The sequence below is a fragment of the Chrysochloris asiatica genome, unplaced genomic scaffold (assembly GCF_000296735.1).
Source record: "Chrysochloris asiatica unplaced genomic scaffold, ChrAsi1.0 scaffold00065, whole genome shotgun sequence".
NCBI lineage: Eukaryota > Metazoa > Chordata > Mammalia > Afrosoricida > Chrysochloridae > Chrysochloris > Chrysochloris asiatica.
The window spans coordinates 10,595,018-10,605,483 of NW_006408583.1; the positions used below are offsets into that span (position 1 = coordinate 10,595,018).

General features: G+C 38.8%; 1 protein-coding gene across 2 annotated transcripts in view; it reads left to right on the plus strand.

The window, feature by feature from the left end:
• The window catches only part of BNC2 (basonuclin 2), a 569,819-nt gene that overhangs the window by 174,383 nt on the left and 384,970 nt on the right, over positions 1 to 10,466 (plus strand). Inside the window, exon 1 of one of the 2 annotated variants that reach the window (XM_006864479.1) lies at positions 7,535 to 7,732. The exons of the other annotated variant lie outside the window; for it this stretch is intronic. Coding sequence (XP_006864541.1) covers positions 7,637 to 7,732 — 96 coding nt within the window. The 5' untranslated portion in view covers positions 7,535 to 7,636. Of the gene's footprint in view, positions 1 to 7,534; positions 7,733 to 10,466 lie in introns of those variants that run through there. 2 annotated transcript variants of the gene reach the window in all.

Below are 10,466 nucleotides of genomic sequence, written 5' to 3' on the forward strand. Positions count from 1 at the left end.
CTCCATATCATCAGTGAAGACAAGACCAGGTGCAGACTGTGGAACAGACCATCAGTTACTGATATGCAAATTCAAATTAAAGCTGAAGAAAATGAAAACAAATCTAAAAGAGCCAAAATATGATCTTGAATGTAACCATCATAGATTGTTATTTTTAATCAAGAAAACCTTTTTTTAAAAAAAACTTTTTACAACATCGATTTCATATAATATTTGCCCTTTTGTTATTGACTAATGTCACTCAGCATAATGTCCTCCAGCTTCAACCATGTCGTAAGGTGTTTCACAAATTCATTATTCTTCAACATTTTGTAATCTTCTGCTGTGTGTATGTACCAAAGTTTGTGTAGCCAGTCTTTCTTTCACTGATGGGCTTTTAGGCTGGCTCCATCTTTTTGATATGTCTCTTGTAGATAGCATATTGAAGGATTTTGCTTTCTTATTCCTTCTGTTCTCTATGACTTTTTTTTTTTTCCGCTCCTCATTCTGCAAGTAAGCATATTCATGAAAGCTTGTTAGCCAGCCACTTCATGCTTTTTGTAGACTACTTCCATTTTTGATAGCCAATGTCTAAATTCCTCACAACTATCAATCTAGTGCCCTAAGGAAACAAGGTTCCTTGATATGAAGAATCCTTCCACTAAGGTTAGAATTTTGAGTCACTGCATTCACAGGCAAAAGCCTAGTCAAAATATAGCAATGTTCACTTACTCTCATATCAAACACCACTATCTTCCATGGTTCGAGTTCTGGTCAACTAGCTATCCAAGCTAGGTCACATGGGTACTAGCTACAAGCTTTGGAGTTCACATATATCTCCCTGCACATTGGACCAGCTGGCTGCTTCACTCTCAGTCCTAGCCTTCTGTGCTCATTGGCTCAGGAAGTTACACATCTTCCTAAGCTTCAGACCAGCCAATCCTTTCTCTTCTTTCTCTCATCTCAAGTTCAATGGGCACCAGTGTAACAGGTCCAAACTCAGCCTATATCTTCATTAATGCATTTCCCCTACTTCTACTCACAAGTATGCCCAGGTGGTCACCAGCGAATATATTATACTTCTTATAGGTTCCCCTTGAGTTCACTCCTAGAAAGGGATTTTCCCTGATGGGCTGAATTTTCTTTCCTTGATGCCTCCAAAGCAAACAGCTTGGTTGATATTCAAACAGCCAAACAGTCCTTGTTTTTTTGAGTTAGCGAGTCAGTGAGCTTTTAATAAAAATTTATGTCCCAAGTTTTATAGAAAATAAGCAATACAATGGATGTTTCCCAAAAGGAAGACTGCTGGAAGAATACAGCTGTATAGTTTAGTTCACTCACACACAATCACGCACTAGGTAATTCGATTCAATGGTTGGCATCCATGCATCATATTTTTAAAGTGAATTAAAGACTACTGCATTCAGGTTTGTCTAGATCATCTAATAAATGGAAACACAAAGAAGAATTGTTAAGAAAGTAAAGCTTTCCAGGTTCCTCAGTATTTAAATACAAAGATCCAACCTGTGTACTCCAAACATTTTATTCATCATCTGCTGTGGAACACTTGACTGTTGAAAGAGGGATGGTTATTCCTAAGAAAGTTGGTAATGGAAATTAAAAGCCTGTAAAGAGTGCAAAGATTAGTTGTATAGGGTAGGTGAACTACTAATTGTGGAAATGATTGTCTTACTGTGTAGAGATGAGTGTTCACATCAGAGCCCTCTCATCTTCTCCCATTCCTTTGCAGGCATCTCCCCAGGTTGCAGGCACAGTAATTTTTCATCTTTTTGTGTGAGTGTTTTTTTTAGAGGGGTGAACTTTTTTCTGTCCTTCCGTTGAATTACATATGTGAGTCGAGGGAAAACTGGCAGCCTAGATTATGATATAATTATTCACTAAGGGGAATCCTCAGTTGAAATTACTGTTTGGTTTACTTTTTCTCCATTCTTTTGTTTATAGTAAGTCAAAAAATTGTTCCACTTAACTTCACATAGAAGATGAAACTTAACAATAAAGTAGGAATGGCAGGTTTCACAAGGGGAAAAGGTTGCTGTCAACTTTTCTTTTTTTCCCTCAGAAATATGGAAATTTGGGTGGATTATCTGTTCAGTGGAGGTTTCTTTATTAATTATTTTTCCTCTTTTCACTTAAGACATCTGTTAACATTTCACACAGCCCTGCAGATGTTGCAAAGAAAGTCCTATACTTTGTTCTCAGGAAAAATGGATTTCCTCAGTAGTTTCCCCCTATCGCTGTGACTGTACCCAGCCTTCTGCTTCTGTATAATTTACAAATATTACAAACCTTAGTGAAATGTGAATTTGTAGCTTCAGAACTGTTGTTATATGGTAAAGTCTAATTTGATTTGAAGTTAGTTTACATGTTACCATTGAGTCAAGAGAAGGCCAACATTTAAAAAATCTTCCTTGAGAATTGGGACCTTATTCTGCATATAAGAGTGGCTTAGTCAGTTATGCATTTTTTTTTTTTTTCCTCTAAAGTAAGCCATTACAAATGCTTGAGTTGTTTCGCCATAAGGAAGTGCTGATTGTCATGCGATGTGGCACATCGTTTTTTATTATTTTGGCAAGAACAGGGACAGTTTTGTCTTGACATGCCATTAGATGAATACCAGTGTGTGTCACATGAAAAACTACTGATCTTTAACCCAGCTCGGTACGTAACCAAGCCTTGAAAATGAATCGTGAATACAAGAAGAACAAAGGTCAGTTTACTGTCCTTACAGAGTACAGAGTCTTTGAACAGCTGCAGTCCTGAACCTAGGGATTTAGAGGTAGTGCTCAGTAAACTAGCAGCACCCCTTGAGATGCTTGCTAAACTGTGTGTGTAAACTATACATTTGTTTTATATTTGCTTTGCAATGACACTGCTGGAAACGTGTTGGTAAGTTCAGTTGAGTTGGTTCAAACACATGTAGAGACCCGGATAGGGTTTCTGGGAAGCGGCAGGTAGATTTGAACCACAGACTTTGTGGTTATCAGTCCAGCACCACACAACAAATGAAAATTCTTGAGTGTGCTCAGTGTATAGGTCTTTGTCAAAAAACCATATATATATTTACATAGTACTGCCTCAGTCATCTTTTCCTGCATGTTAGAAAATGTCATTTAAGAAAGTGAGGCATTTTCAAAGAAATTTTTAATAAGCATTAAGAAGAAAAAAATTTAAAATGCCAACCCTCCTATCCCCAAATAAAAAAACACAAGACATGCTGATGGAAATCCTTCTTTAGGTAGTAATTATGGCTGATTTTTGTACTAACATGAGATTTTTCTCAATTACTAATTTTTGAGAAAATGGAGAGAAAAGCTTTAAACCCATCTCAGTGCCTAAATATTGTGTAAGATCAGTAACATCTGAAACAGTCGTTTGTGGGAATTATTGCTTACAGAGCTAACAAGAAAGAACACACTTTTTTAACTCTGCTGGTGGAATTACATTGTGTCTCCCTATAGTCTTGTTATCCCACACTAACTGAAATGCAAATTCTTTGCAACTAATTGGATCTCATTGAGGGTACATGCACAGTATGAAGTTATATGCAAAAAGGTTGAAAAAATAAAATTTCTCTGTAATTACAACTTTAAATTACTATCTAAAATTCTGGCATTTATGGTATAGGTTTGGAATATGTATGCCTAACATTTTTTTTTAACATATTACTCAAAAACATGAGCAATGAAATACTTAATAAGTTGCCAGCTCAAAAGTTACAAGAAAAGGTTAGTATTTATAGCAATCTATAAATTGGATTTTAGTAAAGTCCTATGAAAAGATATTTTTTGAAGTATAAGATTTAGTATTTTAAAGCCACCATACTGGAGGCATGTTAATGATTTTGTAAGCCTTTTCTTGATAAATAGAATATTTTAAATGTTAAAACATCATAAACATCCAAGATCACTTACTACCAAAATGTGTTGCATCCCTTTTTAATCTAAAGTATTTTAACAGTATAAAATGCATTTGAGTTTCCTGATTTGTGTAAGTGTATTTCTGCTATTGTTTGTGGTCAGGTTGAAGGCATTCACATTGTCATTAATGTCTTCAATTAGGTGGGTGGTGCATTTAGACCTAGTTGGTGGATGCCGGTCTCACCATCTATGGTGGTACTCCTAGCCTCTGTCAGCAGATGTTTAGAGAGGTGACACATGGGCTTCAGGACTTGTAATCCTTTAACCTGAAATACATAGAAAGTCAGGGCAGCCAGAAGGCAGTTAGTATAGAATGGTGCCCACCTCTCCAACCTCCAAGTGTAAATAAGTTGTTTTATAAACGATTCCAAAGAAGTATTCCTTTCACTGCAGACTGTATGGCCAGTGGAAAAACTAAGAAGAAATGTTGTGTGTCTTTTAGGTGTGTTTTTTTGTTTTTGCATCCTTAAAATGTCACTGTTATCTTGTTGGATAGACTAGGGTCACAGATTCCAGGTAGGGAGTGGCAAATTTAAATAATGTATTTTTGAGACTTCTAGAAAGGCCTCATTAGTATTTTCAAATGTTTCCTTAAAAAATATAAAGAATGTTGAACACTTAAAATGTGCAAAGCCAGCATAACATGTGTATGAGTTTGAGGGTTTGGTTGGATTCTTCTTATTGTCAGTTTCACTAGGCTCATTGTCTTTTAGTGTAAGAAGTGGTTCTTTTCGTTAACTAGTCTTACAAATTTGTCAAGATTTTGTTTGGGTGATCAACTCCATTTAGCAGGTGTGGTATCTGGTAGATTTCTAGTAAAAAAAAAAAAAAAAAAATTTTTTTTTAAGCCTTAGAAAAACATCCAGGTGCTTTTGAGGCATGGATTGTGGCAGTCTTATGCAAGTAACAGATAAATTACAATTCTGTTTCTGCTAGAGCCACCTCTAACCTGGATACCTGGAAGAACTCCCTTTGCCCACACCGGGTAGCATTTTGTCAGGAGATTGCTGGCTGGGCAGACCAGATTTGGATGTATTAGCTAGTCAGCCTAATAACCCTGTACAGACTGTATTGATTTTCTAGGAGAGAGTTTATGAACTAAATAAACTTGGGGTTGGTGTCTTAATAAACTGCTTCTCTCAGTCTGTCACATTTAGTTACGGAGTTGTGCAGTTTAGGGGGAAAAAAGGCTAATTCTGTTACAGATTGTTCACAGCAGGGTCTCCAAATTAGCCCTTTGTTTTGTAATGCCACCTTGCTTGGGCTCGCTTTGAGCACATTTCTCAGTTTTGCCCTAATGAGTTGCAACACTGATAATGTGGCTGATGATCTTTCATTGATTTCACTATCACTTGCTTGTCTGGTAATTGATCCGTTGCTGAGCCTCTAGTTAATTATATCGGCTTTGACATGGCCCGGTCCACAGGGAATTTCAAGTCTTGCAGAATAACAGTTTTAATAAAAGAGTCTATTACTGCAGGTGCTTGCTGCTGCATGCCAGTTGATTTTTGTGTTTTGTGTGTGTGTGGAGTGTGAAGGGGGGTGGTGTTGGTGGGAGGATATCCAGGAAAGAAGAGAACCGGGGAACTGGAAGAAAGGGGGGTCTGGAAGAAGAGGAAAAGGGAAAGGAGGGAGGAGAGGGGAGAGTGAGAAGCGAGAGAACGTGTAGGCAGAGAGATACAGCCGAGCTGGAGAGAGAGGAGCGAGGAGGAAGCTTGCTGTTGACAGTGTCCTTAAGCCTCCTACAAATAACAACCATTAGTGGGAAGGTCAGGAGCTGAGCAGGCAGCTTGACTGAGGCATTGAGTGCCACTTCAGAAATCAAGAGGCTAGCAAATTTTAGAGGGCGTTTAAGTGGGTAATAGCTATCTGTAAAGGTACAGTCACTGTTCACAGTTGACTCATAGGGGCTTTTCCCGCCCTCCCCCCTTCAAGACTATTTTTATTGACCACAGGTGGACTTAATATATTTTAAGGCAACAATTCTTTGGGTTCTTGTTTGTTTCCTCTCCGATATTGAATTTGCTGCTTTTGAGACTTTTTTGTGCTTAATGGTGGTGAACTGGAGGGAAGTTTAACAGAAAAGCTTTCAGGAGATGTCGGTTCTAGAGGGGAAGGCACATTTGTGTCAACATAGTGTATGTTTTCTCATCTTTTCTCATTGTCCACTAATGACACAGAGCTGCCATTGAAGCTCTTTTCTGTTTCTTTTGTTGTTTCAGAGAGTAAGGTTTATTGTTGTTCTTGGGTTAAGAAGGAACAAGAAGAGTGGTACATTTGTCCTCGATATTTGTAGGTGGTTGAAGATTAATGTTCCTTACATTTTAAGTTTTGGAAGGATGGCTTTTTCTTGCTGACTACTTTTATGAGATGGCATGAATTTAGCTTTCCATCTGAGGTGACTGTTTATGTATAGTGCATTTTTTTACTGTTCTGTTTTTCCATAAATAAGATAGATAAAGAATGTCTAATAACTAAATGTTTTGTTTTAATTAAAATTATGACACGCTATCAAGGTTATATTTCATCAGGCAGAAAAATGTTACAGAATTTTCCATAGACCTTTTGAGTGAAAAAGACCTTTTTATTTTCATTCCTTTTTGGCTGAGATGGGACAGGCTTTTTTCTTCATGTTCTTTTTTTTTTTTTTTTTTTATGATTTGAAAGGATAGTGTAGCTTCTTCCTGAAACTTTAACAAAGGATTTTTTTGTACTTTTGAGATTCAAGAAAAGGTACATTATTTTCCTTTGCTATAAAGTTTTTCATGACTTTAATGTCCGATTTAGTAATTAACATAGCCTACGGTATTGGATATTAAATAATATTTATTTTGTAAATGTTTATTGGGTATCTTAAAAAGTTTTTAAAAAACAAAACAACTGTTAAGGTTTATTTACATTTTATAGTGTAAGGTCTTGTTTGCATGTTATTTTCTAGGAGTTTATATGTGGTTATAAATAGCCAAGCACACAGTATATGACTGTCAGTTGGTAGCATTTCGGCAACAGCTGAGCCAACTTTATATTCCCTTACAACTGACAATTTTACTTTCTCCAGTGTAATTAGAAAAATAAATAAAAAGTTTACAAATGTGTAAAACAAAGATTGATGTCAGATACTGTGTGCTATCTGAGAAAGCAGGATTTGGAGAATTCTCAGGGTTGGGGCCCCCAAGCTTCTCCTTGCCCTGTGCCGGGGGAGATCATGGTCCTCCTTGGAGTGTGTATCTATCTACCTGTATCTGGAGAGGGGTTAGTGCAGGGTGTCAGTTTGGTGCCTGATAGTCAAACAGTGTAGTTGACTCTTAGCTCTGTTATCCAATGACATGCAGTGGCTGAGAGTTTGAGGCTGATGGTTGGGTCTCCAGTGCTCTCTGCCTGCACACCTGACAGGCAGCTGTTAAGCCACGCAAAGGCAAGCTCAGGGAGTCACAATCTATGCATAAATGATAGGGGTATCTGTGCAGAAGGTGCGAAAGAAGCGCTGACCCCCCCTTCCTCCCCCAAATCTCCCCCTTCTCAAATGAAATGCACAGTTCAGCCAGCTTCTTAACTACACTACACTCCTGCTACTGGCTGCCAAGAGGCTCAAAAAATCCACCTTCACTTTTCAGTCAGAAGAGGCAGAAGTGGATGTGAGAGAAAGAGACACACAGAGAGACAGACAGCCAAGGAGGGCAAGAGACTTGACTTTAAGAGACTCCTGTACTGACAACTCCATGCAGTTCGGAACCAGAACGACAACGGCTGAACCAGGGTTCATGGGGACATGGCAAAACGCTGATACTAACCTCCTGTTCAGAATGTCCCAACAGGTAAGTTACTTTCATTTTTTCCAAAAGAAAACCTTGAATTGTTACATGCACTTTTATTTTTGATATATTTCTTTGTAAATATTTAACACATGTTATCACTTCCTAATTAGGTTCCGTTTTGTCATAACTGTGCCGTTGGAATGTCCAGGGTTACTTCATGCTTTCCCCAAGGGCTCCTTAAAAGAAAAAAGGGGAAAGGATAGTGAAGTAAAGGGAAGCAAAGGCATTTGTTGCAAAGTTTCATGGTCCAGCCTGGCTCTCTCGGGAAGACTTAATGTATTTCATAGTTTTCTGTTAAAAATTAAAAGGGGGTGGAAAAAAATAAAAAGCAACCGCTCAACAAATACATAAATGCATCTTTCTAGCTCTATTAACCACTTAATCCAAGTGGCTGCTATCTCGTAGGAGGCTCTCCAAGCAAACAGTCATAAAATGTTGGGGCCCCTGCCTGGCAGCATGTGGCTGAGAGCTGGCTGGACTGGCCCCGCCGCCAGCGCCGAGGGTCGCCGGAGGAGCCGGTGTGAGTGGCGGCGGGGCCGGTCCCTCGCTGCCCTCCTGGCCGCTGCGCTTGCCCTGCGCCGCCTGCGCCGCTGCCAGCTCACGCACACTCGCCCGCCCGCCTTCCCGCGCACTCACATCGGGCGCAGCTTGGCGTCCTCCCCAGACCCGTTCCTTGGTCCGGGCCGTGCGGGCGGCGGCTCGGCGGACCGGCTGTGCTCCGAGAGCCGACGTGCCTGTGCGAGGCCAGCGGGAGCTGCTCATTAATCACTGGGGCCGGCGGCTTGTACCATGCGCGCGGAGATCCGCGCCCCGCGCCTCTTGCACAATTGCTGGCTCTTCTGCTCCGAGGGGGAGCATGAGCAGGAGGAAGCGAAGGGGAAACAGCCCAGAAACTTTCATGTTGGACTGTGCTCAAACCAGAGAGGGACGTTCCCGGTGCCTCCCTCCCGGACACGTCTTGCTTTTCAGAACCCTACACCAAGCCCACACAAAGCAAGATTGAGTTTGATATTATCAACCACTCAGCTTGAAAGTATTTCTGACAAATAGTCTTGGTTTTCAAGCAGATGGCGGAGGTTAAGAAATTGATGTATTTCCACGAAATTAAAACTACAATGTTTTTTCTTTTTCTAAAACCTGTTTTTGGCTGATAAAAGTTAATGAGAATGAAATACTTTATTGAGTTAATTACATTAAAAAATAATGGTAATAAGATAGGAAGACAAGTTTTCAAACGTTTACGTATCACAAGTTTAAGCAATACATCTGCACAAGATAATGCATGCAGCTGGGGCTTTTAATAGCATTTAGCTAGCTAACAGTTTTACTGCAGTTCTTGTTAGGATAAACGCATTTGAATAAGGTGTATTTTGATATATCCTGTAGAGGGACCCTGATTACTACTGATACACAGTAAGCTGGGATTTAAATGCAATCAACATACACCCAATAAGCAACTCTTTATGTGCTATTTCCAATTCTTGAAAGTTAAAGTCCATTTCCTCAAAGACATGCCCATTGTCATTGCTGAATTCTTTGATTAAGTGTGTTTCTTGGGCACAGTCCTTACTGGTCACTCTTGCTCTCTCCTGATTAGAGCTTAAAGATTGTGTTTTCAGTGACCTTGGGACCAAACAACTTGTGTGGCATTTTTAAAATGAGTTGTCACTTTCAGGGTTTTCCTTGAATAAGTGGAGGTCAGGTGTGTGTGTGTGTGTGTGTGTGTGTGTGAGAGAGAGAGAGAGAGAGAGAGATAGAATGATGTATCTCTCCCTTTAGCTAGAAAAGAGTTAATAAAATCAGATAGAGATAATGATCAATTGATACTTGGCTATTGAACCACATAGATGGTGCTAGATTGCTTCTTTGGTAATGGCCCATTTCCAAGTAGATTTGAATGTTAAGGAGACTTCTAGTCTTGAAAAATATTTTAGCTAAAAACCAGATAAAAGTGATTTATATAAAAGATGGATCAGAATTGGGAACATAATTTGAAATAGCTGAGAGAGAGAAACTTGTTATAACTATTATTGTCTTTGATATATAAGGATCTATTTTGAGTGTCCGGTGTGCATGTCTGTGTAGTGGTCTCAGAGTGTGAAGAGAATAGAAATATAGGCCAGTGATTTATGCATTGTGGATGCCATAGAAAACTTTCGTTACTATTTCATGTTAATTACACTGCTTGCTAAACAGGAGTTCAGAGAAAATGGAAAAAATAAATTATATAATCTAACTACAATTATTTTCTTTATTTTTTTTCCATAACGCCCCCTCCCCTTTTTCTGTTCAATTGTCAGTAAATGATTGTATATAATACATTTGTAGAGAGCAAGCATAGGAGAATGTATGTTCACATGTCCCCTCCCCCCCTCTCAGGATGGCATGCTAGTTTGTATAAATATTATGTACAAACTTAAATTCAAACTGTATGGAAATCTTATATGCTGTGCATGTTTAATATGTTTGTTTTCCTTTTCTGTAGTCCATCTGCAGTGCTGATTCAGCATATCTGTGTTTGTGCCTGTATGTGTATAACTGTTGTTGAAATGACATCTAAAGGCAGCAGGTTGAAGAAATAGTAGTTTCAATATACACGCTAAGCCAGCTTTTGTTTTACTACAGTAAAAGTTTGTCTAATTTAATCAATTATGCAGAATTTAAGGCATAAAGAGGATTTTCAAGAATCTGATTATTTAAATATCTAAGTAAAATTGTTTATAACTTATATATA